General features: G+C 37.5%; 6 protein-coding genes across 21 annotated transcripts; 1 reads left to right on the top strand and 5 right to left on the bottom strand.

Moving 5' to 3' along the window:
* Positions 1–1,296: 1,296 nt before the first annotated feature.
* Positions 1,297–8,720, bottom strand: LOC120015876 (nuclear pore complex protein Nup50-like). Its single transcript, XM_038868366.1, has 9 exons — positions 8,548–8,720; positions 7,397–7,548; positions 7,032–7,119; positions 5,653–6,295; positions 4,987–5,040; positions 4,547–4,644; positions 3,513–3,638; positions 2,093–2,182; positions 1,297–1,758 (listed from the first exon to the last, which is right to left on the bottom strand). Exons 1-9 carry the CDS (start codon positions 8,605–8,607, stop codon positions 1,642–1,644), a joined length of 1,428 nt encoding a protein of 475 aa, XP_038724294.1. The 5' UTR covers positions 8,608–8,720; the 3' UTR covers positions 1,297–1,641.
* A 247-nt stretch (positions 8,721–8,967) lies between these two features.
* LOC119980104 (UDP-galactose/UDP-glucose transporter 4-like) lies at positions 8,968–11,853 on the bottom strand. Its single transcript, XM_038822764.1, has 7 exons — positions 11,407–11,853; positions 11,012–11,040; positions 10,705–10,906; positions 10,259–10,501; positions 10,055–10,156; positions 9,626–9,733; positions 8,968–9,492 (listed from the first exon to the last, which is right to left on the bottom strand). The coding sequence occupies exons 1-7, from the start codon at positions 11,533–11,535 to the stop codon at positions 9,253–9,255; spliced, it is 1,053 nt and encodes a 350-aa protein (XP_038678692.1). The 5' UTR covers positions 11,536–11,853; the 3' UTR covers positions 8,968–9,252.
* A 1,124-nt stretch (positions 11,854–12,977) lies between these two features.
* On the bottom strand, positions 12,978–16,804 carry LOC120016314. Its single transcript, XM_038869028.1, has 3 exons — positions 15,099–16,804; positions 14,501–14,618; positions 12,978–14,243 (listed from the first exon to the last, which is right to left on the bottom strand). The coding sequence occupies exons 1-3, from the start codon at positions 15,885–15,887 to the stop codon at positions 13,684–13,686; spliced, it is 1,467 nt and encodes a 488-aa protein (XP_038724956.1). The 5' UTR covers positions 15,888–16,804; the 3' UTR covers positions 12,978–13,683.
* Positions 16,805–17,229: 425 nt separating this feature from the next.
* On the bottom strand, positions 17,230–18,314 carry LOC120016316 (dehydration-responsive element-binding protein 1E-like). Its single transcript, XM_038869029.1, has one exon. The coding sequence runs from the start codon at positions 18,291–18,293 to the stop codon at positions 17,571–17,573; it is 723 nt and encodes a 240-aa protein (XP_038724957.1). The 5' UTR covers positions 18,294–18,314; the 3' UTR covers positions 17,230–17,570.
* Positions 18,315–19,266: 952 nt separating this feature from the next.
* On the bottom strand, positions 19,267–24,841 carry LOC120015911 (lysophospholipid acyltransferase 1-like). Its single transcript, XM_038868412.1, has 8 exons — positions 24,444–24,841; positions 23,243–23,298; positions 22,475–22,695; positions 21,972–22,380; positions 21,222–21,307; positions 20,011–20,074; positions 19,813–19,931; positions 19,267–19,717 (listed from the first exon to the last, which is right to left on the bottom strand). Exons 1-8 carry the CDS (start codon positions 24,743–24,745, stop codon positions 19,577–19,579), a joined length of 1,398 nt encoding a protein of 465 aa, XP_038724340.1. The 5' UTR covers positions 24,746–24,841; the 3' UTR covers positions 19,267–19,576.
* Positions 24,842–25,281: 440 nt separating this feature from the next.
* Positions 25,282–27,769, top strand: LOC120017038. 16 transcript variants are annotated; one of them, XR_005472083.1, is made up of 4 exons: positions 25,282–25,528; positions 25,629–25,739; positions 26,087–26,139; positions 26,989–27,769. XR_005472083.1 is itself a non-coding variant. In XM_038870083.1 (4 exons), the coding sequence occupies exons 2-4, from the start codon at positions 25,641–25,643 to the stop codon at positions 27,034–27,036; spliced, it is 246 nt and encodes an 81-aa protein (XP_038726011.1). In that variant the 5' UTR covers positions 25,282–25,528; positions 25,629–25,640; the 3' UTR covers positions 27,037–27,769. The 16 variants fall into 16 exon arrangements, 7 of the variants coding, with proteins under 7 accessions (XP_038726011.1, XP_038726008.1, XP_038726012.1 ...); XR_005472082.1 differs by having other exon boundaries at positions 25,828–26,139; XR_005472084.1 differs by lacking the exon at positions 26,087–26,139 and having other exon boundaries at positions 25,629–25,926; positions 26,989–27,092; positions 27,310–27,769.
* Positions 27,770–27,843: the final 74 nt, after the last annotated feature.

The following is a 27,843-nucleotide window of genomic DNA, read 5'->3' as shown; positions in this document are numbered from 1 at the left end:
GTCTATAATTAATGTTTATTTCATATGTTTCATGGACTTAGGAGTAAAATGAGGTTATATTTAGTAAATATTTATTATTACTCTTAATAAAATTTGATATTCCTAACCCATTTTATCATTACATTGCATGCAAACATCTAGCTTCTTCTTCCTTCCTCATTTCATTGCATTGAATTGCAAAACATTCAAGCATGTACTGTATCAGTATGTTGTTGGTGTACAATTAAAGTCAATTTTATGGAATGAATAAATGCAAATAGTTTGTGTGTAGAGTTGTCATGGTAATTTATTGCTTGAAATATCACCCACATCGAGCAATAAATTTTACTTGAAGGGGATGGTAATTTAGTAATTAATGAAAATAGTGAAGGGCAATTTTACAATAAAACGGTGTCGTTTGCAACAAACATGTAAAACGAGCCGTGATGGGAGTGGGGGGGTTTGGTGGTCGTCAGGTGAAAGTAGGGCCCACAATCATGTAACGTACAGACTGTTTCCCATTTTAACATTATATGCACGTGCTTCTCTTTCCATCACCAACATTCGCTGTTTCCACTCTCCAACAAACGCCATGCGAGGTTGATGGGTGTGGAAATAGAGAAATAGAGAGTGGAGACAAAAGTAGAGACTTGGAAAAGCGTGATGCATTGCGCGTGAAGTCAAGGACTTTGGACCTCGCAATCATGCATGCCACATGCACCAACACTAGGATAGTAGGATCAGTTTGGCCCAATTTTATTTCCCACGTATGGCCCATGGGCCTGTTTTATATGCCCAAAGTTGCCTATACTGCAAGCTCAAGTAAGACTAAGTCGAAACTTTTACGAGAAAAATGATGCTCATGACCCTTCTTCAAAAGTAGACAGGTTCATGAAACCAGAAAACAATTATTTACTCTCGATCTTAAACCCATTGCCATATAGATCCTTGTTGATCATTGGAAACCTAATTTTCAATAAATATCATTCATGGATGAAAACCACTACAGGGTAGTGATCGAAATTTACTATGAAGTCTGCCGTCAGTATATTTGATTTGAAAAGGAAAATAACATAAATTGTTACAGGGAAAAAAATTATGAACGTACTAAAACAATAGGCCAAATCCAGTTTGGTACACACTGGTCAGGACTCAGGACTACTGAGAATGGAAACACTGCGAGTAAAAGCATTAGGAGCATTATATAGAAACAATTGCCTAGTCCGGTTACATTACATGAACAGAATAAGAGCGACACTCCGACCCTGAATGGATTAACAAGGATGGGGTAAGACTCAAATGACAATTTGCATCGGATAATCATAAGAGAGCCAATCAAACAGCCAACTGGAAATGATCATTAAACTCATGAAGGAATTTTTGTTTATACTTTTCATAGCTTCATGAAATCATTTCACTATCATATGGTACCAGTACTGCAGCTCCTCTAGACCACAATTTCATGTAGCCGGGTATCAAGAAAATTTCCCCGATTATTTTTAGTCCCCACACCAGCTAAATAAACTTTCTGTCTGGCTTCATCGCAATATAAGGTATGGAGATATTTCGGTGAATACATATAAGGAAAAGTGAAAATTTTCCAAAACTAAATCACATTTGTCAGAGTTCAAGGTTACAAGATGTTGCAGTGATAGATACTTATCATAATGAAGGTGCATATTCTTGGATGGCGGTTGCTAGCTTGTTTATTTCCTCCGCTGTTTTCGTCCTAATCAAGAATGTATGTGCCACAACACTGTCATTGCCACCATTATCATCCTGCAAAAGACAATCAACATCATAACTCACATGATTCACAATGAACAATTTCAGCATAAATGGCTCATTTCAATCCGAATTATTTTGATCCGAAGTTTCAACAATTCAGGTCATCGTTTCAGCATAAATGGATGGCTCCCCAGTGCCTAAAAGAAGTAAAGTCTAAAGCACCTTGTATCAATTAAAAAAAACGTGAGAAATTTTGATGATTTCTAATATTGGGTTTTTTTGTTTTTTTTTTAAAATCTTAAGGATGCATTGCCATATATCACCATTTCTCTGTCATTGCCCAAACAACCAAAATCATAAGACAGCGAAAAATTCTGCCCTTTACCAAAGTATGAAATATAGCTACTAGAGAATTCTTCTGTAATCTTGTCTTGATTCCTGAATACAGCAAAGCATTAAGCAACAACTTTCCCACCTGCCATCAATAAAAGATTAAATGAGCAACAACTCCAGTAGACGACACCCTAAAAAGGCTTTGACAGAACAAATAAGAATACCACATACGATGACAAATATATCTTTTTTGCATGGGATCTATAATTCTATGTATGTGGCATTCATCAAATACAAGTCAACTACAACAAATTTCTCTAAAGAAAGAAATCTAAATTACCAGAGGAAAGCATCAGGAAACTTGTCACAAGCAACACTTCATATGGGAATATTCGTTTTAAATTCCTAATAGAAAATTTATGAACTTCACCCAACAGGGGCAATTTTACGATTGACACCATTTTCACCACACAGCATCATAAACTAATCTTTTTTTTTGTTGAGTAATTCTATTATTATTAGTAGTAGCGTGCAAGGGGATTCGTCCTTGCCCTCGCTAAAATCTTAGGGAGTAGGCTACCACTAGGCCAAGAACTCCTTGTCTTACTGATCATATTGTTACTTATTGTCCTTTGATTGAAAACACGTGAATTTACAAGAAAAATGAAAATTTCATATCAGTTCACTCATCTGGAACATCGTTAGTCATTCCCAAATAGAATGTCTAATTGAGTGGATACGAGTCCATGGATATTTGAGGTTCAACTTATCGGTCTCATAATAGCCAAAACAAGGATTGACAGGGATGAAAAGATCATTCAAGTATCAAACAACCTCCTTATTGATGAAGCCGCAAAACTGTTTGATTGAAGAGCAATTAACCAGACCATCTTAAGTTTTCTGATGCTTATAAACTAAAAACAAAAAATATTGTGGGTTGCGCCCCTTTGGTGCTTGAATAAAAAAATTTATATTCAAAAAATATATATATTAATGTAGCATTCTGCATGTTATTCACTACGGATCAAATCAAATTCCCAAATCAACATTTTTATAAAACAAAATAAGTGAAACAAGATCCCAAACCAACAAACCCTACCATAAATTTTGAACTCAGTTAAGCTTTAGCATTTGGTAACAAGTATATGGGAAGTTGACTTCATATAACTACCAAAATGACTTTTGTCTGTCTACTTGATCTTTTGCTGGGTGGCAATAGAGCTCAAAGTTTCTAAAATCATCTAAAGCTGATCCCATGTGCCGTGTTGGAGTTCTACACATGATATTTCTTCAAGATAAAGAGCACATATAGCAATCATTCTATTTCGCGATTCTCAACCATTTCCAGTTTCACAGGTGACAACAAATTTACTAACACCAACAAGGCATAAAAATAATATTAACTTTTCACCATATCAAGTTTTTCCACGATTAAATTTTATGTTATCAACAAAGGTTTACATGGATCTTACATCGTTTCGAACAACAATTGTTGGGTTGGATTCTTTTGTGCCCTTGCTAACTTCCTCCTTGCATTTAATGGAAAGCTGACCTGTGCCTTTATCTTTCCATGTGTCTTTATCTGTCGGGTCACTTGACTGGACATATCAAGAATTATAAAAAAAACACAGAAGTGACCATTGCAGAAGTCAGAACACACGAAGTATTACAGCTCAGCATTTGGCAGATACATCTAATCATTAGTAAATGAAAGAAGGATGGAAAACTATAATGGAATTTGTTTCATGTCACAATAGCACAGAAGCAGCAAGCCCTTTTAAGTTGAAATTGAAACCCTCTTTGAGTTCATGGACCCTATACTATCATCATCAATAAAATCTAAGCAAAACAATTAGAGTCGACAACATAAATTCATAAGTAAATTTGATCTCAGCTGTGACCAGAACTATTCATTTGTTCACAAGCTGCTAGCAAAATTGGCAGTTTAGGAAGGGGAATACCCCACCAGTACCACAAATAAAATTCAGGGGTATGAGTATTCCTTGTACCCAGCGGCATTGGTTATGGGTATGGTGGACTCTTCCATGCCCACGCATGTATGGGGGTGGGTCAGGGGCACCCCTTCCCATAATCATCCCCAATTAACCCAAAGACAACAAACGCAGTGCTTATTATTCAGTTCTGACAAACAGATTTAAGGTTAAGAAAGAAACAACGATAACCTTCAGAACAATCTCATGAAATGTATCACATAGAGATAGTGATAGACAAAACCAAATTTAATTCTCAGTTGAATGTAATGCTTATGCAAAATACAAAACATAATTTAATGATTCTTTAAAGGATGTAAAACACAAACGTAATTAAACAGCAAGCACAGAATAACAAGTCACACTAGAATTTTGTAGTATAAGTAACTCAAGTCCAAGAGTGAGGTAAAGTATTGAGCAATTAATGTTTGAGTAAAAGCTGCCACTTACAGCCATAAAAAGCAATAATTAATATATCTATATGAGCTACTTACAAATTTTTCAGAAAGAAATACCTTGACATAGAGCTTGCATTTAACTTCATGGACTACAACAATGCCCTTTTCTTCAGCCTTCTTTACAGATGGACTGCTTGGCCGCTGCAAATCATTTTCTGATGATGGAAAGTGTAATATCTCAATAATATAAAAAATTGTAATATGTTAATGTAAACATATATGGGAGGAAAGCATGACGTGAAGAGCTATTTTGAAGAATACAGAGAAATAATAAAAGAAATACTAAAAATTATAACTATACAGAAACCAGCCATGAACAGTAGGCCATATGCTTCATTAGCCAAAATATTAGCAAGCTTATGCACATTTGGGCTAATCGCAAACACACTAAACAGAAAAAAAAAAAAAAAAAAACACACTATGAACTTGTTTTCAAACAACTAATGACAGAATAATTCTCAAAACTAAGAATAGGAAAGCATATTCAACTATCTTACCATCCTCGCCATCATCTGATGCATTAGTGTTTATGGGAACAGAGCTTGTACTTCCTGCAATGCCAAAAGTAAAGGTAGGACGTCGGAAAGCAGACAAACTAAATAATATTCTAACACTAAAAAACCAGGCGTTGATAGAATTTTAAGGGTTTCTATGCAACCATCTAAACCTATTTCTTTTGCTCAATTTTCCCACTTCAGGTATCAAGATATATATGGAATATAACTGCCCAATGTACAGATGGACAGTGAGACAGATTCAATTAGCAGCACTTGTAAGAAAGCTCATCACTGATATTTAATCCTTTCAAACCTTCAGACTCAAATCTTCTTATCATGAATGTTTAATTCCATAGAGACCTTGTATTCAAAGGCAAACATGGTTTGGATGGTGAATTTTCTCTAAAAATCTACCAATATCCATACATTATTTCCTAACCAACAAAAACTGTCCATACGTTATTCTATAAGAATGGGAACTTGACGACACAAACACATATTCCTATTTGAGCTTGGCACACAATTTCAGCATTTATATAATTGTACTTCATATTCCCTACCCTATGTTCCTGGCCTCCTGGGTCACTATCTTCACGTCAAAGATACACAAGTCCCATTGGTTTGAGACTTTAATACGCTTGTGAATTAAGAAAATATAATACCTACCGAATGAGACAGGTGTTTGACTGTTAAATAATGCTGTGGAGCTACCACTGTTGGAGAATACTCCAGAGCTCTGACTAAAAGAGAATAATCCAGAGCTTTGAGTACTGGACGATGCTGCAGAGCTTTGATTGTTGTTACTGGATGACAATCCGAAGCTTTGATTGTTGGAGAACAAGCCCGAGCTTTGACTGTTTGAGAATAGTCCAGTGCTTTGAGTATTGGAGAACCCTCCTGAGATTTGACCATTGGAGAGCAATCCTGAACTTTGACTGTTTGAGAATCCCCCAGAGCTTTGATTGTTTGAGAACAATCCAAAGCTTTGATTATTAGGGAAGAATCCAGAACTTTTACTGTTGGAGAACATTCCAGAGCTTTGACTGTTGGAGAACGATCCGGCACTATGACTGTTTGAGGATGGTCCAGAACTTTGGCTGCTGGAGAAAACTCCAGAGCTCCATGAAGCTGTAAAGCTTGCATTGCTACTCACTGGAGTATACCCACTTTTCTCCTTTACTAATGTCGTTTCTTTGTTCGTAGTTTCAGCCACAAGCTTTTCTCCACTGGTAAGAGATTCAGATGCAGTCAAAGTTCCTGCTTTAGCTACATTTGCTTTGAGCCAGCTGACAATGTCCCTGAACTCATCCTGCAATAAAAGATGATAAGCAAAAGGAATACTCAATTTGCAACACTGACACAGGTGCTAATCCCAGCTTCGCACACAACTAAGTACGATACAATTGATGCAAGAGTCGGGACTCATTTATGTTACTCAAGGGAAGTGAGAGCAAACCTACTAAAGAATTTTCATTCAGATCCGCGGCGTCTAATTTGACAAATCATAAAATATACACCCAAAAAAGGAAAATTTAAACCTAGCAAAAGCTTTTAAGCATATGGGCAGTTTCAGTTTCATTCAATGCTGGCTACTAAGAGTAAACAACTATATACTCAAAAGCTTAAGAAAATCTTTTTAGTCAAACTGTTGCAAGCAAAACCTGGGCTTTATTGATTTCTAGAAAAGCATAGTGAAAACATGATTGTAAAAGAACCACAATATATTCCATCTAATCTTATATAATGAAACTGCCCGCCTCAGTTTTCAACCTTTAGTAGCATAACATAATTCTCAGTATCCACCAATATCATTATCATCATCAAAGCTTTTATCACAAACAATGTTGGGGTCATCTAAATGAACCCATATGAGAAACTAGCAATTATCCACCACACGCACATATTGAGATTTCCAAAAGCATAATGTACATGTCTATAGGTGTATCACTAAAAGAGTAATAGTCCCCAGACCTTAAGCATAAAAGCAATATAAGGATAATAATAGACTATTATCCCGAGGTAAACTTGAAGTTATTAGATATTACCATAATGTTAGAAGCATGAAGAACGTAGTCTCGAACACCATCTTCCCATAGTTCATCGGGATGATTTATCAACTGTGTTTGCACCCAACTGTTAACAAAAACATAATAGAAAGCATCACTTCAAAGCAAGGATGACAATGGAAAAGTTTATAAACTCAAGAACAACGCATGTGTATGACAATCATAAGAGGGGAAAAAATCAATGTCATTCTAAAAACTGTCAAAAAGATAATATAAGACAACAAATGCCAATGAACTGAAACCATAGAACATAATGGAGTGAAATGTCAAAACTACATGATGAAATACAGTTGACACTGGACAAGAGAGAGAGAGAGAGAGAATTTAAAGATAAAAAGGTGGACCTTGCAAACTGGGTATTGAGAGCTCTGACATGCTGTCGAGACAATTCAGCCCGTTGCACATCCAAAACTGGTGCTGCCAATGATTTTTGTTGGGATGGTTCTGCCCTATGAACATCAAAAAGAGATCCCGCCAATATTCTTTTGTTGTTGACCTGCATTGCATTAAAATCAATATAATAAGCCTCCACAAAATGACTGACACATAAGAACACATGTAAACAGCAGTGTCAAAAAAAAGTAACGGGTAAGTGACTTCTCATCATAATTTTAGCATCAAACAGCACAAGACCTATCTATTAAGTTTACTGAAAGCCAAAAGAACACCTCAAATGTCACTCTTCCACAGTGGTAATGGTGAGGTAAAACACCCACGTGCACAAGGCTCCCGTAGTAGGCGGGGTTGGGGACAAATAGGCTGTATGCAGAGTCGCAGACTGCATACCCACATAATATGTAGAAAGATTAATTTCAGGTATTGAATTGAAACTGCGACAGTGCGACCTCTGAGCAACATGCTACTCTACCACGGTGGTAATGGTGAAATCCACAATATTATTTACAGCTCCTAATGTCTCCAAGAAGGTACACAGGTACAGTACCATTAAGAAAGATCTATTAGCGAATTCTCTAATTATCAACCAAAGTGCATTCTACCACTCCCTCGTAAATTCTCCTCTAACTTTCACATGATGAACCATTAATAAGAAAAGCCACAAAAGCCCAGATATACTGCCCAAATCAAAGCAAATTTTCCAGATCAGGTTTTATCGTTTGAAGAAGTTAAATCCGAATCCTTGTTACTAGCAACCTTAACTTATCATAAGAAGCTCGAATCTTCCCTTCCTTGGTGATTTTCCTTTTCTTACAAAGTTCAACTCTTGCTCAAATTCAAAATCAATATGCAATCCGTAAATGAGTAACATGTTAAACCTACACCATATATAAGTACAAAAAACACGCAAGCTCTCCCAGGCAATGAAGTAACACCCAAATTCCCATGCATAGTTAGTTTAATCAAATTTAGACATCATAATGATTTAGGGCTTGAAAATTAAGTGAACAGGAGCTCTGAATTAGGTCTTTCGAAGCAATGACAAGGAAGCCTCCCCTCCCGTCCCGGACACAAGGAAAAGAACAATTTAAAAACTCACAACTGTATCGTTCGTATCCTCCACAGATTCTGATGAAGCGAACCGTTTCGTTCCCCTCATGATTCCGGTGGCACCGGGATTGAAAAGCTGCTAGAAAGCTAAAAATTTAGGGTTCTTTTCTTTTTTCTTTCGCCTTTCGTTTCAGGCTCTCGGAAAGGACTCTTTTTTCTTCCCCTTTTTCGATTTCGATGGGGAGATTTTAAAATTTTTCCGATTTGGATCAATTGATGACCGTACGATCAGGTGGGGAAATAACATTTGAGTGGGACCGTTGGATCTCGCTCCCGAATGGACCGACGTATGGGCCCATATTCAATGAATTAAAAGTTAAAACCTCGAAGCGCCTGCTGGGCCGAGGCCAGCAGACACAGCCCATTTGCAATGAAAACTACTCTGCTCAGGATTACATGCACAACAGTATACAAACTTCCAAAAACCCAGCTGATCCTTTAACAATTACAAGATGAATAAAGATTAAAGAATCAACAGCTCAAGGCCATGATGAAGATGAATTGTTCATAAAATAAAATTGAATTTCCAAAATCTGAAATATGAAGGGTTATATTCTCCTAGAAGAAATTTACATCAAACTTGGCTAACATACTTCTATTGCTCCTATGCTTACTCCAGAAACCTCAGCTTTCCTTGTCTATGCCCCCCGGTTGTAGAAACGTCAAACAGACAGAATATGCTTCATTGATCTTTTCATACCAAGGGCCTTTTCTCATCGTCTTCGCCATTCTCGACGAGGCTTTTTCCTTCATTAGTGAAGGACTTTAAATGCTTTGAGGAGGCGCTCCTGGTTTGGGGTTTGTTATCGGGTAGCATCTTCAATATGATTCCCATGGATATAAGCAGGAGCCCAGTACCATGCTGTTCGGTCATTGGTTTCGTAAATATTATGTATGATAGCAGCAATGTCACTGCCTTTCTTGCAGTTGTTATCTGCACAACATAGAATGGTCATCATACAGCATTTTCATGAAAATATCCCATACCCACTGGTCTAAAATGCAAATGAAATGAAAAAAAATAGACGTGCCCAAAATGCAGTGCAAGATAAGAAACTGAAAATTACCATGGCAGTGGTGGCAGCACCAAAAAGGGCAATGAGGGATAACACAGAGACTTGGCCGACGAATGTGGCCATGGCCTCAAACACTAATACCCCATATACATAAGGATGCTGCAAAACGTATCAGATAAATATCAACAATACAGAACAAAAAATATATATTTAAGGCTAACGACCGAGTAAAGATCAAATCCTGACCAAATCGAACTGAGTATAAAGGAAAAATTAAAACAACGGAAATGCATATAGACTGTCAGCATCACACACTAAGTGACGATAAGGAATGACATCGTTGCATTCCATTCATTAATTTAGTAAATGAGAAATGTAACTCCAAAGTATCCTCATATTGCAAGTCATCTCTAGACATTAACATGATGATTGAGTATAAATTAAAACATTAAAATTATCAATAAGGGGAAAATTCCTTACTTGATAACAAGAAGACCAGGCCCTGAACAGTTCTCCTGTGAATATCATGGGTAAAAGTAAGAAAGGCATGCCAACAACTGTTGAGCAGAAAAGCATCTCCATCTGAGACATAAGAGAAATGAAGATTGTAAGCAAATATAAAAATAAAAAAATTTCCCTGTCCAGAACTCATGTTGCACTTTTGATTAAAAAACTGAGGGTTACCTGTGTTGTAGCAGGATTCATAGTGAAAATTGCTTCTTGTAAATTACCCAGGAATGAATCCATAATCAGAGCACCAGAAATCATTATGACACCAATAATGCTAAAATTCGGAGATGTATTGGCATCAGCTAAGGTGAAAAAGATTAGACCAACAACCAGAAGCAGAGCAGAAATGTATTCATGAAACGGGTATTTCCTTCTCAGGCCAGGAATAAAGGCACCCATAACCATGACTGGCAATACCTAAATTTGCAAGATCAAGGAAAATTAGACATTAATAAAACTTCCAAAGAAAATTACTTGGATATACAAGACTTTTAAGATAAAACATCATGACAACATACAAAGTATCCCTACATAGTACTTCGCAATCATCAACCATATCCATTGTCCAAGTAAAGTGAGTTAAGATACAAAGATAAAAACAAAGTTAGTGCATTGACTACCTTCGTCGATTTGAACATGATCTGTGCAGGATAGTTGAGAAAGGCCAATGATCCTTTGGTTAATCCATGAGAACCAGCAAGTACAGCAGATAATTTCACATATGTTTTCCATGGATTCACCATTTGTTTGGTGGTGAAACCCTGGAGGGATATGAGTACAAGGTACACAAATCCTTGAACGAAAGTAAAATACCATCCATAGCTGCAAAACCCAAAAAACCAATTAGGGAAAGAGAAAGAGAACTTACAGCATTAAATTTACTAAGTGTTAAAGGTAAACAAACAGCTAGAACAAAAGAACATTTACCTGAATTGAAGCCGATTATAAACATATTCCTGCAGTGAAACATGTCAATAGTTAGAATGAATAAAACATGAATGGGAATTTATTTACAATGTGATCAAAGCATCCGTGTTTGCATTAATCATGAGGTCAGTCAAAACAGGAAATATCTTGATTAGCGCATTGAATACGGTCCTACAAGTCTGTTAATGTTTGGTCCAAAAGAAAATACTATGAATTTTGAAAGAACAGTAAAAATTCAATGTCTTCCCTGAAAAAAAAATTAAATCCAAAAATCATCAACATGCAAAACTAAGAACTCCTTTTACAGAAAAATGTTGATTTTTAAGGAAAATAATATCGATAAAACCAACCATAAAAACCCAGAATTGAAATAAAAAATGAAAGGAAAACCAGACCTCGCATATGCCATTGACGAGATAACCGAAAAAGAAGCCAGAAGAGCAAATCAAGAACTGCTGCCATCTGGGTCGATTGGATAGAGAAATCCCGAAGAGAGACCGAGCTTGATCCTCACCCTTCGACATCTCCTCCGATCAAAATCCTCACCGTCGGATTAAAACCAAAATCATTCAAAAACAAAGAACCCAAAAACGACAACTGGTGTAAAGCTGGAGCCTGCGAAAAGGTCTATTTAACAGACCCAAAACGATTGCTTGCTGTAGCGGTGCAATAAAAGGAAAAAAAATATAAAAAAAAGAAGGGTTCGTTCGTTGCATCACGAAGAAAAGTCTGGTAGGAGAAAGACGAAAAGTCTTTTAAGATTATTATTCTACAAAGAGAGAGTGATTAGAGCCGGAGAGACTCTTGTTGGCTCTTGGAAACAACGTAGAGAGGTTTTTAAAGAAGGAATGGACTCTCCGCTCTCCGGCCTTACACCAATCGCGACACGCATTGCGCGGGGTTTCGATAAATAGCGTTAAATGACTTATCGCGAAAAATAGGAAAATAATTTAAATACGCAGGGCCAAGGGCCCGTAAATGGATCAAGCTTGAACCCGACCCGATTCATACCTCCACCACCACCACATCTGATTCGACCCGTATTATTCTGTAATTATCTTGGAATTCAAATCTAGTGGATTTGGATATCTAAACCATAAAATCAAAAATAATGTTTTTTTTCCCTAATTAATCCATATTCATATACTTTAATGGAGATAGCATTAATCCATGTATATGTACAATAAATATTACCGATATAGTATTCCTATCCGATATATGATTATTTATACAATTGAATTATTTTTTATTTATACGATTGAATTTGTCTCAATAACCTAACTTGGTATGAAATATTAATTGATTTTAGGATCGATTAATACCATATTTAGTTCAAATGTGATTCTTTTATACCACTAGGGGAAAAAAAACATATTTTTAGTGTGAGTTGGTTCATCAATGCCCTAGTCAACTTAAGCATGAATTGAATTATTCAACATATATATTTTGATACATATATATACACTGGACAACCAGGAATTAGGTATGCCATCTATTTTCCAGTATTAAAAAAAAAATACCATTTGGTTGGTTAAGACTTAAGAGTAAAATTTGGAATTAAAATAATAATTTAAAGTTAGAGTTAGGTTTTCAAGTGAATGCTATTTTGCATTGACAAACACATGGTAGTTCGATTATGTACAGATACAATAGGAATTAAACCCACAACTTCCTAGAGAGAAATATATTATTCTAATAAACTAGGCTAGAATTTGATTTCTCGCGAACATCAAGTTCTCACTTCTCACACTTAAGTATATTGCAAGTAACATAAGAAATTATAATATTTTCTTAATGAATAAATATTTATATGGAAATATAGATGCTTTACTTTATATGAAAACCTGGCATCTCAAATATCAATAGCATTTTAAGAATATTCTTTAAATATAAAATCCAGCTATTTTCAAGAAAAGAATAATGATGACCTTTTAACGCGCAAGACTCGTCCAACTTTAGGTCGTGGCTCGCGGAGTCTGATGAGAATTTGAAACAGCTTAGACTGTGGACTTTTTGGACTACCGCCTACCGGTGGCTGCTCGAGAGCTGGTGAGTCCATCGATTTGGACTTCGTTTATAGTTTCGTGCCACGTGTCAAGCGGTGTGAAAGGGGTGGTCTCTCTAGTGGATGAAGGAGGCCCCCGGCTCTAGCCCAATACTTCCGCCCGACAAGAATTCCCAGGTTCTTGTTACTTGAACCACTGTAGGCCCATTTGTGACCGCCTGGCCCATTTACAAATCTCATGAACGTCTCAGCTTCCAATCGTTTTTAGTTCATGTCACCACTACTGGGAACTGGGAAGTGAAGACAACAATCCTCTGTAGTCTGTACAGTTGGTAAGTTTAATGATCTTGCAATATATATTATTCATTTTAGCTCCCCCTCATAAGTTTCGCTTTAAACAGATTACTGGACAGAACATGCTCTGGTTCACATCCCAATGCGAAGTTGCTAAAACACCATACACCTTAGCAATTAGAATCCCAATTATTGGGACGTGTATCTTTTTTGCTAAAACCCACTCTTAGATGTCTAGTCTCTGGAGACAACAAAAGATTAAAAACAAGACTAACTGAAAAGAAGAGCCTCAACTACTCACTAAGATTTTCAAAAATTCCCTCATCTTTTCACTGGGGTAAAGTGAAAAGATGACAGAACTACAAAGCAAACCTCAAGTGCTAGCCTCTAAGGTGGAAAACAATTCAATCACTAAAGTTGAAAAGATCTCTTGCTCCAGCTCTAAACCCACCTCTTGTTTTTCTTCCTCCAAATTCCTCCACCCTCCATTCTTCTCCATGTCTTTGAGATACAATTTCCTACCATCCTTCACTTCCCATCCCCATACCAAAAACAATTCTTGGTGTCCATTCACCCAATCCTCTGCTTCCTTCAACAATTCATACTTACAGCATGTTTTATTTTCCTCTGTTTTCTCTGTGAAGAAGTTTAACAGTAGATTATCTGCCTTATTGGATGCAAGGAGGGTATTTGATGGAATTGTTGATTTGAGCTGCCTAAGTAGCTCATCACGTCTTGATTCTGTTTCATTTTCTCCACCATTTTCCTTCTCCTCCTCCTCCTCCTTGCTATTGGTAGAAGGCGATGCAGGTGACTTAAGTGATTCAAGATCATCCATCTCTGACAATGCAATTCGTTTTGCCAAATCCACTGGCTCCAATTCAGCGAGACTCTCAAAGCGTCTGATCTTTTGCATAAGCTTCTGCTTTCTTCCTGCTCATCAAATAATTAATTCAGCATTAGTGATCAGTTTATGAGTCCTAACATGTCAGGGTCCAACAGCACAATTTTATAATTAATAAGAACAGAATGATAATCCAGCTAGCTTGTAAATATTTGTCGACACCCAAGTAATTATCTGTTTAAGCCTGGGTCAATCTCATTAATGTATCAGAAACTAACGAAATTATAGGTAGTAGAAATGTTTGTTTGTCCCATACATGATTGTAACAGAGATAGAGAGGAGATACCTTCCATGCGGGCAAGACTGCAGTGGAAAGGAGAGCTGATAATGTCTTGATCATCTTCAAATGGACAGTCCAACACCGACACTGGACTGAATTGCTCTTTCTCCTCGTTCGGCCACTCCTGTCATATCAACGCATGTTCAATTTATTAACTTGTCCATGTAAGCAAGCAAATAGTCGCGGTTATCTTAGATTCACAGTCGCATTTTATGGCTCCCGGTTGAACCCATCCACGGGAGTAGGTATTATCTTTGTGATGCCTCTCCCCGCGGTTTGTAACCGTAGGTATATTTGCATATTTTTTGTTCAAATGGCCGCAGTTTTGACCGCGACTACAAGAGTAATTTGTTATAGTGAATGATAATTGTGTAATAGCAAAACCAATATAAAGATGCATCGCAAGCCGATCAAAATACACATATAATTTTTCAAATTTTTGTTGGGTTCCTAATTTATCTACAGCAGACTCTGGTGTAGTTTTTCTATACCAGAGCCCGGCACTCTCGCGAACCAACAACAGACAGCATCGTAATTCGTAAATAATGATAATTTTAAAAAACGCAGAAGCATTGATTGATTAATTAATTAAATTTAAGCTCACCTTTATGGAGTCTTCACCGACTGTTACGCCAACTACGTTGCTGACCTCCTTTGCTGGTAAATCCTTTTTACCAGCTACGGGGTCGTTTTGGCTGCTTATATCCGATTTTTCACTATTCGCGGTGAATTCACCCTCGGTCCAGCTATTATTGTTACTGTCACTCCTTGTACTCGTTGAATTCCTGCTACTGGTTACCGTCGTCGCTGTGGTTGCGGTGGTGGAGGAGGAGGAGGTGGAGTTGAAGTGATTGCTCTTGTTTTCCCACTGATTTTCTTGTTCTTCGAGAAATTCACGGGAAAATTTCAACATCTGAACCTTCTCGTGTCCTTCATTGTCGGATTTCCTCCGGAAACTTCTCTTCCACCGCTTCCGCGAGAGGCTCTGGGGTAGTAGGAGTACTCCTTTCTTTCGCTTATTTTGTACAGACGGTGAAGGCGGAGTAGAAGACCGAATTGTAGGAAAAGGTAGAAGCTTGACCGCCTTAATCACCGCCTCTGAAGCTCTATGCAGAACAGAGACCGTCGTTGCAGTTAGAGCTGCCGCTCTCGATCGACATCTTTTGGCTAGTACCTCTACCTGGTTGTTCTTGTTTGGCTTTCTGGATTTAAGATCCAATTCGAGAAGAAACCGGACGGTTGTGCAGCATTGTTGCCGCGGAAACGATTTGAAGCCGCTCGATGAACAAAAACTGAGATTATCAGCAAGGTAATCTTTGAGCATCAAGGGCCTTCGATCAATGGTTAATGTTTTCTGTAGCTTTTGATTATTAGAACCAAGGATTGAAGCCATTAACTTTGTTTTGAAAATAAAAGCCGAATGTGACAAGAGAGTGAAGAGACTCAGTGAATGCAGATGAAAAAGAGATAAATAGAGACTACAAAATTGAGACAAATTACAGGGACAGAGAGAGTGAGGAATTTATAGGAGGAAAGTGTGAAGTAGTAAGAAAGTAGGAGGTGGGTTCATCTTTGAAGATCTCAAAGCCTTCTGGTCATGTGGTTTTAGGAGAGAGTCAGTGAGTTGAAGAGAGGTAGAAGCTTGGATGCTTCTTTTGTGTAAATTCTGAATGTAGAGTGCTTTGGTCATTTTATTAGTTGGTTTGAAGCTATGCTGGTGTGTAGTTTTTGTGATTTGAAACTTTTATTAAACAAATGCTGTGTATTTATTGCAAGTGTTTTTTTGTGGTTATTTATTTAATAAATGGCAGAGATTTGAAAATTTTGAATGGGAGATGAAAATTTATGAAGATTTGGAGGAGTATGAGACTCGCGGTTGACCATTGGCGAAAATTAATATGAAAAAGCTTTTGCATGCAGTATGCAGAGAGCAGCCAGCCAATCTTCACGGCCGTAACCACGTGTGCGTGTTGTTTTTTATACTCCATTTGGAGACGCACAACACTGCGTGCCAAGACTGTCTTGGCGGAAGAGCCGCTAGTGCTCCGTTGATCTGCAACTGATATCATATAGGGAATGAAAGTGGGATACACATTATCTATGTGAAAATCGTGTTCTCACGTAATTCATATGAAATTGTGTACGTTCATCTTAACATTTGGATAATTGAGACAAAAACTCGGATAGATGAAGCACGCGCAAGTAAGTGCCTTAATATAAGTGCGAATTAATCATTATGATTACAAGCTCGCAAACTGAAGTGGAAACAACATGACATTATATACTACATTTTTACACATTTCCAAATCTAAATGTCCCAAGCTTTGGTGTTATCGACAGTACTGTTACATGATAGTATTAGTGGTCCAGACTTGCATGGATTAACTCTCACAAAATTCATCCAATCATAAATAATTAATATGCAGTCATCCTTCAATTAAAGAGTGTGATCGAGATAACCGGAATTAATTAATCATATAATAATTCGAAATCTGAAAAAGGCAATCATGCACTTATGTATGAATAAAAATAACAAAAGCAAAAGGCTTCATATCAGTCCACGCGAGTGCAACACAGAGCAGACACATACTAGTTGCCGGAGGGTCCTACGTATCTACCATTGCTCTTGAATTGTTCCTCTCAATTAATGTCCTCACTCCTTACTATATATATATATCCTAAACTCGAACCGTCCGTTCCACGCGTACAAAAATTTCTCACGTGACAACAGAGTCAAGCCCAACTTATGACCACAAAGATATTACTCTTAGTAGAAATCCAACTCGAAACCTCCCAAGCCTATAAAAAAAATTCACCAATTAAACTCTCAGTCAACGTGTTTTCTTTCTATAACACTACTTTAACTGGAAAACCAAAGTACAGAACTATATATATGTCTTCATTTGAAGTAATTCAAGTTCCCAATGTTGGTTCCGCTAAAGAATAGTATGAATCATTGGACCTATTATCATGGTCAACACAGGTCCTAATTTCTCTGATAATCTATCCAACTCTAAAACGGGATTTAGTTTTTACAAAATGTTAGACTAGCTATCGATCTAGGACAGCATATCAATTAAGAAGAAAACGTCCACAATGGCAAACCAATATCATCTCCCTCTTCGTCCCAATATTCCATACCATCCCCAACAATTGTAGGAGGAGAAAGTATCAAACCTTGAGCCATATCCACAAGCAACCGAGGCATGTCAAAAATGGCCTCTTCATCTATGTACGTCGACCCATTCTCTTCACTTTTACTATCCAATGTCAATATTATTACCTCCTTTGCAACATCCTCACTATCATCATCACAAACATCAACAATCTCTTCGACTTCTTCTCGAGGCCTAAACATCTCCGCCGCCTCAGTCGCAGCCCGTATAATGTCCTTGCCATCCATCGTAGCCGGAACAGGCAATCTCCAAGCCGAGTCGGGAAAATTAAGGCAAGCGCGCTTCCCTCTGAACGCCAATGCAGCCACATCGTGTGCACGTGCGGCCATTTCGGGTGTGGGGTACGTGCCGAGCCATAACCGTGACTTCTTGTTGGGCTCGCGCAGTTCGCACACCCACTTGTTGTTCCTCCTACGTACGCCTCTATATGTCGGATGACGTGTCTCCTTGAACACTCTTCTCCCCGCTCGCTTCTTGGGTCGACGGTTCGCTAACTGAAACTCCTCGTCGGAGTGAGATGTTCGTTGAGATGAGCTGGCGTCGTCGGAGGCTGATGACTCGGACTTTTCGCTGGAGGTGAACGGACAAGGATCAGACAATTTGTTTATCTTGATCATATTCATGTTTTTGAGTTTTGTTGGTGTTTCGGTAATAGAGTCTGTGTGAGATATATATATAGAAATTGGTGAGAGTGCGTACACGGAGTGAACCATGAAGTGCCTGCTGGCTGAAGGAAGACGGCAGGAACAAACAAAACTTTAAACTTGTAATTTATTATGCTTTTAGGGTGTTTGACACATTTGACCATCCATCGCCTTTTGTGTTGTCTGGATGATGTGTTTACCACGTGTGGTCTCTATTCATCCTCATTCCTCAAACGTTGATAATATAACACGTGCCTTTTTTTTTTGGTGTGATGTGTGTCAGGAGATTGGAGTGAGGATGAAACTGTACTCGGTTGTCTTCCAGTTATTAGTATAGTGAGCAAGGTCAAAGTTGACCAAGTTTTGTGACTATATTAAGGAAATTGAGAAGAACAATTCAAGTACAATAAGAACCCACCCAAGTCCAAAATAGGCAATACTGGTGTGTATACTATGCGTTGCCCTCGCGTTGGTATTAATTGAATAACGAGTCATGACATGGTAACTTTTAGCGCAAATAGAATGTCGTGAATTCAAGTCTCATTTAACGTTTCTATCATCACAATTTATGAGATGGACCTTTGTTCAGCACACGTTATGAGATGAACTTTTGTTCAACCCAGCGTATGCGAATGTCACCGTGCGTTATTTTCTCGTACCGATCATCACTCTAGGTCTCAACTGGTACATAGAGATTATGAGATTTTCCACGTGACACGAGATTTAATAGTCAATTGTCCAATGTGCAGTTGGGCGGGTTCCATGTTTGAAAAAAAGAGAGGAAGAAGTTAGTGTTAATTGGAGAAAGGCACCTCTTTCTCTTTGTTTTTCTCTTTGCATTAATACTATGCATGTTTGTGGAACCTATCAACGAGAAAAAATGAAAGGGAAGGAAAATGAAGAAATCGTTATGTTTATGGAATTGAAGTTAGTTCAGTGAAAAGAGGAGACAGAGAAGCAAAATTGCCATCAATGACAGGATAACTTGTATTGCAATGGACAGAAACAGATTCCGCATGCTTCCTCTTCTTCAATGTTCTTTCCCTTACAATTGAACAGATCGTGTCAATCAATAACAATTAAAAACAGAACTTTAGGACAGTATAGTGCAACTGCATCATACCAAATAGGGTTCTTAATTGAAACAATGGAAAGCCAAAGCTTAGGATTCAATTAGACTTTGGAGAGGAAGAATTCTCAGCCACTCTCCCAGTCCCATTAATTCCCAGTACTTCAACAGGAATGTAACCATCTTTTCCGCCTCATTGTTCCTTCCGCGCTTTAGATCTGGCAGGCTTAGCGGGTTTGATTATGTTGCCCAGGATTATCAGTATTATAGGAACAATAGTTCCTACATAATATACACTTTTGTATGAAGCTAGAGTTTCATGAAAGCTTAACACCTGTGCAACACAAGAAGAGAAACATTAATGGCTCAAGTACTGTTGAATATTAGCTTCTAATAAAGTTTACTTCCAAGAGAGAGAGAGAGACTAACCATGAAACCAATGCAAGAATAGTTGAGAACTAAAACCGTGTAAGCGAAATTCACAAACACCAATATTTTCTTAACCAGAGCCATATTCGGAGGAACAGCTTGCTGCCATCTATAAATCACTGCCATATAGAAAATGAAAAATGAAATGGGTTAACGGACCATATTAAGAACTATAAGAACAGGAGGCCTGATCCATACCTCTTGAACCTGCAATCATCAATGCTGACTGAACAAAGAATATCATGTATCCAGGATATAGTCCCTGCAGTTTGACCAGAAAGAAAAACATTTAACTAAAGGAGAAGTTTAAACCAGAAACAAGAGAAAAAGGTATCCACACTCCCAAGATAAATTAATCCAATATATAAGTCAACAATTTAAAGTAATAATAATAAAAGTAGGATTTTTTTCCCTCCTAATGATTTAGGCCAGGTACATTCTTTACGATTGTAAGGGGCATATTTCTAACATAAACAGCAAGAATAGTAGAATACCACAAACAAAATCATGATCCAAACGAAAGGTTTCTTTAAAGCAAAGTTTTACGTTGCGTTAATATAGAGTAGCATTTACTAATCAAGGGTTGCCAGAAAAGAGATGCAATACAAATATAACACTAATAAGCAGCACAATAATGATAAAAAAGAAGAAGATAATTAACCTTAATGCACAAGTCAATATGTTATATGAAAGACAGAAGCAAGCATTATGGAATATAAGATTGACAGCCAGATATAATGCAAATGGCTAGAAACGCAACTGAAACAGATAACTGAAGCGACATCAAATGTCTTCAGTTACCAATAACAACAGAAATGCAGACACGTGGAGACATACAAGAACATACACCTACAAAAACATACTTGCTCAAACAAATGATATAAAGGTGAAAGAACAATGCAATAAACATTTTGATATTGTCAGTAAGGTTATACGATAGTCAATAGCAGGCATCACCGAATATATGATTGACAGCCCGCTAATACAATGGCTAGAAATGCAACTGAAACAAATAACTAAAGGGAGGGACATCAAATGACTTCCGTTACCTATAAGGCTATAACAACAGAAGAAATTCAAATTCAGGAAACATACAAGAACATCAATCTAGAAAATCATACTTGCTCAAACAAACAACATCAAGGTGGAAGAACAATGGAATAACCATTATGATATCCTGTTACCCGGGATAGGTCATCAAAAATGTTGATGTAAGCCACAATTTCATGGAGAGATGGAAACAAACATGTACACACAAAACCCACAAGCAGAAGTTCTATGCTTCTATCAATTCTATATTCAACAGAATCTTAAATGTTGAGCAATTATTTAATGAGCAATTGATTAGGATCTACAATTGGCAATAGATAACAGAACCAAGGAGAGGATGGAGATCACATCATACTCACATGCCAGACAGCACTAACAGTCTGTGTAGCCAGCAACTGAAAGAAACCAGGTTTCTTCCCCTTCTGTATAAGCCTCTCATAAACATCTACAGCAAGACAATGCATCAAATCAAATTTATGTCGTGCTTCACCACTGGACTGTGATACTCTGGTATGTCCTTGCTAATAAAGCACAATACATATTTCACTTAAATGCAAGGAAACATTCGACGGCTGAATTCCCACCCCCACCTAATTGAAATTATTTGTAATTTTGTATACCACCCTGAAAAATTAACATATATTCAAGGAGAAGTTTTGGTACAGCCCAGCCCAGCCCTGGACCTAATAGCAGCTAAGAAGAAATCATAAAAGATATGCGCAGAGACAGGAACACACATGGATTGGCTTAAATGTCAGATCCTTCAGCTTATGTAAGAACAGGAAGACTCCTACATGTACAGTAATCCTCTCTTCCGCTACTGGTGAACTGTTTCACAGAGAGGCAAACAGAAGCAACCTTTCTCAGCATGCTTAGCTTTTGCTAGCAGCGGGCAGCAAGGCCATAAAGTCAGTTCAGTTGGAAGCCTCTACTTATTTATTTATTAGTCGAGGATAGGGTTGGGGAGAGAGGGGCTGTGTGTCTTATCTCAGATGTGCTTACTATGCAAAGTAACAACTTTAATGGCTTTGCCAAATAAAATTCCCATATCCTAATTCCAACATGCTAATTCAAATGGTACAAAATCTTAAGAAGATTGAGAAACTCACAGTGACGAAGCCAGGTGCTGACTTGTATATTCCAATAAACCGGCAACTGAACTGCACTCGTTGCAAGCTCAACACCTAGAATGTCTACATTTTTTGCGCGATCCCATCGAGGCTTTGATGGAGAAGATTCTGACCAACCACTAAAACCCAATCCAGAAAGAATCATAGAGGCCTCTGAAATTGACCAGATGAAATAATATTTCCAACGTGCTGTAAAGCCAGACATATACTGGTACATTAATCGCCTCCAGATGCCCCATTGTTGGTATATGGGATCGTTGAACCTGGACAAGGGAAAATGGGGAACCAGATAAAGATACAAGGCCATACAAACAGCAGCCTGAAGAAGAGCTCTAATGAATGGCCCAAAAGGTGATCGGGAACGTCCTTTCACTGAATTGCTCCAAATCTGCAAAAAATATCAGTAAGCAAATATAATCATTAGAGAAGCCAAGAATCAGTTATTCAACAAGGCATAGCACAAGTAAAGAAAGTAAACCTACCTCCTTCAGTTCAGTCCATTCAAGATAATCCTTCATTTCATAAACTGGTCCGGCGAAATGAGTACCACAGCAGAGGCAGTAGCCAAAGTACTCAATCAGTGAAGGCAACTTAATCAGCCGATTTTTCTTTTGGGCTTCACGTAGACCTTCTTCTCTCAATAACCCATCATTGTAATTTATTGCGCATGAAATGATTTTCAGTATTAATACCATCAAGGCTCCTGAAATCACAGAAGGCAATGGTTCAAAGTTAAATGACATGTACAACATCAGAGAGGATCTCCTAGACTCAAATATGCAAAAATGGACAAATAATTAGTACATACATTTGTCTGCCCAAACACAAATAAGGAGAAGGACAATAGGAATGAGGTAAAATAAAATAAAGTGTATAACCCATGACTCCCTAATCAGACCATTTCTATTTTTTTCGTATTATAGAGAGTCTCATTAACAGTCTATACAAGTGAAAATAATGGATGTTATTTGAAGTACCATTATATATACTATTTTTTTGACAAAAATTTCTTGATTTTAATTACAGCGGATGGCAATTCAAACCTGTATTCACAAGATGAATGGTAACCACTTAAACACTAGATCACACCCCCAGTTGGTACCATGATATACTTGACCCTTAGTTTATTGATTTTAGAATACAGGAGAAGTTTAGGATTGATTATAACACAAAGATTACAAAGATAGCAGTTTTTTAACCTTCGGAAAACAAGTGAAAGGCAAGTACATAAGGGCACAACTTTTGCTTACCAGTGGCATCAATACCTCCTTCCTTCCATGCATCCCCACTCATGTAATATACATGACTACAAGCATAAAGAAAAAGTCAGAATCCTGAAAACAAAGAGCATACTAGCAAAAATTAAGTATCTCTTATCCAAGAGTACTAATATATGACTATAATCTCCGATACAGTTGAAACATAAAGTAAGATAAAAAGCAGATCGTGAATGACAATCAAAATTCATTAGCCTAGAGTATAAGTACAGAGTCAGACTGATAATATTTTATGGTTTGAATACAAGGGTGCTTCGTCCATAAATTTTGAACAAATAGTAAAACACAAAAGGAACAGGCATAAAGAAATGCAGCAATAAATATGCAAGCTTATAATCATTCATGGGGAGAAAAAAATCCTCAAGAAAAAACCTTTGACTTCAAGGAGTAATTTGCTAAGTTAACGATAGGTGTGGGTCATACATCCAATGATCCAATCATGAATATGATGCCTCATCCACGCAAATAATCCCTTTCCTTTGCATGGATGTTAAAGTTTGAAAATACTAGTAGTCGTTCAGAAATAACGCCTTCTTTACCCATCTCAACCCTACCCCTGAACCCCTCCCAACCCCCATCTTAGCAGTAATTTTATACCTTTTAAAAAATTCGAACCCCTCCCAACCCACCTCCTCCCAAACAAGTATTCAAATCCATAACCCAACCCTCCCCAACCCCTCCAAACTCTACCCCTGAACCCCTTCCAACTTCCCATCCAAGCATAGCCTAAAGAATTGACATTCCATTTGAAAACAGAAAGTATATGTTTTAAAAAACAGAGAATAGCATCATTACACATAAAATGAACCAGAAGCATTGAATTCTTAAATATAAATCAAAAGAGAGAGAATAAAGTGAACTGATCCAATGATGAATTACGAAACAATCAAAGAATCTTATCAAGGACATTTTTTAAAACTGAAACTAAAAAATAAAATACATTAATATTGTCATAAATCAAAAATAAAACCATAAAACAACAAAAAGAGCAGACTTCAAATTCGAAAAAAGAAAGGAAAATAAAATGTATTAGACGAAGTGACGAACAAAGCAAGTAATACCATGCGCCACATTAGAATAACAACAGAAAATAAAACATCCAACAATGATCCGCTGAGCAAAAAAAACTCCAATTCTTTTGTAAAATAAAACTTCAAAAAAAAAAAACCATTACCAGCCGATGAGATAACCGAATCCGATGATATAAGTGATGATCCCGCAGTGCGAGCGAAAAAGGACCATAGAAGCGTAAGCCAGCAACATGGGGACCAAGAAGTGAAGATTCGAAGAGAACCCAAATGAGAGATACGAGAGAATAGCCCCTGAAGCAGCCGCGTATACGTGCTTCCCGAGTCGACCCGGCACAAATTGGTGCAGGAAACTCACCGGAATGGTGGCCACGAAACAGAGAAGGAACCGTAGCACCGGCACCGAAACGCCAATCGTGGCCGCCATGGATTCCATGTCCAACTCCATGGCTCTGATTAACGAGTCAGATGCACTTTGAATCGGGCGGAGTTGACTCAGTGAGTCGCCCCTCTTCGTTTTTTGCTCGGATGGAATTTACAAAGACGTCGGATTTAAATTTGCGGTTTTGTACGTTGACGGCCAACTAACAATACGGCCCAGTAATAATCCTCTACTTCCAAGCTTAGCATGCGACTTCCGATTTTCGTTAGTTTACGCTTACTGTTTTGCCACGTCTGCGAAAAAGACGACGGGAATTACACGGTGAAGTGAGCTCACAAAGTTCCTGCCGCATAGGATAATACTACCGAGTAATTTGATTGGTGGGGTAGGTAGGAGAGTAAATAAACGGTTGAGGCTACCGAGATGTCAGGAATTAAAGTCGTTACTCATATGGACCAGGCTTGGTATTGAATTGGGCTTGTAAGTGGATACTTGAACTGGGCTTTAATTCTCCCAAAACCAATTTCAGTTTAGGCCTGGAGGCCCATTATGTCAAATAAAGCCCATAAAAGAAATTTCTTTCTGCTTTTCTTCTCCTGCAACTGCGCTTCTCTTCAGTTCTTCATTGCTTATTTGCTAATTAGGGTTTGTTCTTCCCTCTCCGAATCTCAAATCTTTTTATTTTTCAGAAGTTAAGGTGGGTGTTCAGCATATTCTTGTTTGAGAATACGTAGGACTGATAGCTTCTGGGGAAAAGAAGTTTCAAATTTCAATTGCCCTATTCACAGTTTCACACTAGTCTTGTGATTTTTTCACTTCTGTGGTTCTTGGTTTCTGCCACTTCTTGAGGTTATTTCTTGTTCAGTCAAGTTGTTTGAAGATATTAAAAGATATAAGTTTATTGATTTTCACTTGTTTTGTGTGTGTGTTTGTTTTTTGTCTTTCCCAGTTATAGGTCCCAATGGGGATAGCCGATGATGCAATTGCTACTTCAAGGAAAACCCAGTTGGAGAAAGGCCAAGAAATAGAACATGAATCTTCTTCATCTTCAGAAGAAGAGGTAACGTAGAGTGTTGTTTCAAACATAACTGAAATTTACGAATTTGAGGTCAAAAATCAGTTTGAATCTTGAATTCTTTGTAATTAAGGAGAGTGAGATAGAGCGTGAGGTTGCTGATGTCACCTTTGAAGAGCTCCAAAAAGCCCGCTCGAACGGGTCGCATTCTGTTTTAAGAAAACCTGAGCAGGTGAAGTAAGGCGAACATGATCTTGCCTGTCCCCGACCCCGCCTACTGCGGAAGCCTTGTGCATGTTTACCTTTTTTACTTTACGTAACACTGGATTAGTTATACTTTATATATCAGAACATGTACAATTTTTCGAATCGAGATTGATGCTTTTGCTCAGGTTGTGCGTGATCCTCGTTTTGAATCACTGTGCAGTGCTCTTGATGAAGAGGGGTACATCTCTTCCTGACTTTCTCTTTCTTGTTTCAGAGAAGCAATAAGATTTTATTTGTCCATGTGTTGTCGAGTTCAACATTGGCATTACTACATTTTGGTTTTACTTGAGCAAGTTAGTTGGTAAAATTATCTTAGTTTCATCGAAGCATTGACATTCATCTAATATGGGATGCTAATGAAACCATGTAGGCATCTACAAAGATATTACAACCATTTGTCCTTAATAACATGAATAGGAGTATACACAACTCTTTTTTCCCCTCCTCTTTCCACGTGATCCAGAAGATGGCCGAGGGATTAGAGGGGATGGTGTTCTTATTCCTGTTTAGGCTTCTGCTGCAATCCTTAGCTTTTAACTCAGCTATGGAGTTCATTGTCCAATTAAACTCAAACGCTTTAGCTTTTAAAATTTTCAGATTCAAAAGTTTAGGGACAAAGTGAATAGTCGCTTAGTTTCTTTCTTTCTTTTTTCTGCTTACCCAATATGTTTCACAATGTTCTATTTGATCACATTATTTGGCCATTTTCATCCAGCACAAAATTTATGAAGCAAGATACTGAAGTAGATTTTATATTTTATATTTATCTTATACTCTTATTAATGATTATGTTCAATTCATTCTCTAATATTAATTTTAAGGGTAATTTTACATTAAAAAAAAGGTTAATTCAAATGATAGTTATTCTTGGATTTTGTAGGTTTAGCAAGAGATACAGTTTTCCGTATCAGGAAAACCTCCCTGCTGAGAAAGTAGTGTTTTTCAATTCTTTGATATGGAAATGGGTAATCACTTTCTTGTGACAGTCCGTTTTTGTTTTTTTAGCGGTTTGAATTATGTGTAACAGGAACTTGAGAAGCAACTGAAGAAGTTGGGAAAAAGGAAAATAAACTAAACAAAACGCCTGACCCAGAGCTCAAGGATGATTTGAAGAACCGCATATCTTCGATTGTTCGTAGGACCAACCTGTTCTTTTGAATATGGTTATTGTCATCTGTCTGTTGCATTGCTGGCATATCTCTTTAACCTTTCTTAAGCGCTGCCTGCATAGGTGCATCTTATCATGATCTTGTAATTTCTGTTGTTCCTGTTGGTGCTCTAATAAAGTTTTCACCACTTAGAAAAGAAAAAAAAAACTCTGAAAATGATCTTCTTTATATCTTGCCAGGACAAACAGCTGAAATTTGAGCCTACCAAAACTAGGGATGCAGCAATACTGGCTAAGCATAAGGAGGAAGGAGAAGCGGCAAAGAAAGCGAAACGACCCTTTTATCTTAAGAAATGCAATGTGACTAATCTCCCTCTCCCTCTCTCTCTCTCTCTCTCTCTGCAAATTATTGTAACTACTACTATTACTTATGCTACTCATGAAAATTTCCCACAGAGAATGCACATAGCTAATACTTCCTTTAGTTTTCAGTTGTTAAGAGCTGTGTTTATGCATCAAAAACAGTTGACATGTTTTTTTTTATGCTTTTAACTGCTGAGAATTTTGATACCTGGAGTTGATGATTTTTACATAACAATGCTTGAACGATAATTTGCATTGGCTGTTCTTCTCATTATTGGGGAATTTTTCTAGCCCATTGGATTGGTCCCTAGTCCTATTTTACAGATTCCTTATCCCACTAAGGATGCATCATCAGATTAGCTATCATATCCACATTGCATCATATCACCTATCAAGCAACAACAAATTTGA

Source organism: Tripterygium wilfordii, chromosome 15 (assembly GCF_013401445.1).
Source record: "Tripterygium wilfordii isolate XIE 37 chromosome 15, ASM1340144v1, whole genome shotgun sequence".
NCBI classification, from domain to species: domain Eukaryota; kingdom Viridiplantae; phylum Streptophyta; class Magnoliopsida; order Celastrales; family Celastraceae; genus Tripterygium; species Tripterygium wilfordii.
Note: the sequence above shows the minus strand (reverse complement) of the source record. Positions and strands in the feature narration are given on the sequence as shown.

Bases quoted from the DNA above. Each gene is read 5' to 3' on its own strand.
- LOC120015876 (XM_038868366.1), bottom strand. From the start codon at position 8,607: ATGAGGGGAACGAAACGGTTCGCTTCATCAGAATCTGTGGAGGATACG. The intron at 7,120-7,396 runs GTCCACCTTTTT...TTTTGTTAACAG, and splicing joins CTCAATACCCAGTTTGCAAG to TTGGGTGCAAACACAGTTGA. The intron at 3,639-4,546 runs GTATTTCTTTCT...TGATATGTCCAG, and splicing joins AATGCAAGCTCTATGTCAAG to TCAAGTGACCCGACAGATAA.
- LOC119980104 (XM_038822764.1), bottom strand. From the start codon at position 11,535: ATGTCGAAGGGTGAGGATCAAGCTCGGTCTCTCTTCGGGATTTCTCTA. The intron at 11,041-11,406 runs GTCTGGTTTTCC...GTTTCACTGCAG, and splicing joins TCGTCAATGGCATATGCGAG to GAATATGTTTATAATCGGCT. The intron at 10,157-10,258 runs GTAACCCTCAGT...CTTATGTCTCAG, and splicing joins TGAATCCTGCTACAACACAG to ATGGAGATGCTTTTCTGCTC.
- LOC120016314 (XM_038869028.1), bottom strand. From the start codon at position 15,887: ATGGCTTCAATCCTTGGTTCTAATAATCAAAAGCTACAGAAAACATTA. The intron at 14,619-15,098 runs GTGAGCTTAAAT...TTGATATGACAG, and splicing joins TCGGTGAAGACTCCATAAAG to GAGTGGCCGAACGAGGAGAA. The intron at 14,244-14,500 runs GTATCTCCTCTC...TTTGATGAGCAG, and splicing joins CAGTCTTGCCCGCATGGAAG to GAAGAAAGCAGAAGCTTATG.
- LOC120016316 (XM_038869029.1), bottom strand. From the start codon at position 18,293: ATGAATATGATCAAGATAAACAAATTGTCTGATCCTTGTCCGTTCACC.
- LOC120015911 (XM_038868412.1), bottom strand. From the start codon at position 24,745: ATGGAGTTGGACATGGAATCCATGGCGGCCACGATTGGCGTTTCGGTG. The intron at 21,308-21,971 runs GTGAGTTTCTCA...GTCTTGCTGTAG, and splicing joins CAGCACCTGGCTTCGTCACT to ATGTTTATGAGAGGCTTATA. The intron at 19,932-20,010 runs GTATGGATCAGG...TCTATATGGCAG, and splicing joins GATGATTGCAGGTTCAAGAG to TGATTTATAGATGGCAGCAA.
- LOC120017038 (XM_038870079.1), top strand. From the start codon at position 25,641: ATGGGGATAGCCGATGATGCAATTGCTACTTCAAGGAAAACCCAGTTG. The intron at 25,740-27,309 runs GTAACGTAGAGT...ATATCTTGCCAG, and splicing joins CTTCATCTTCAGAAGAAGAG to GACAAACAGCTGAAATTTGA.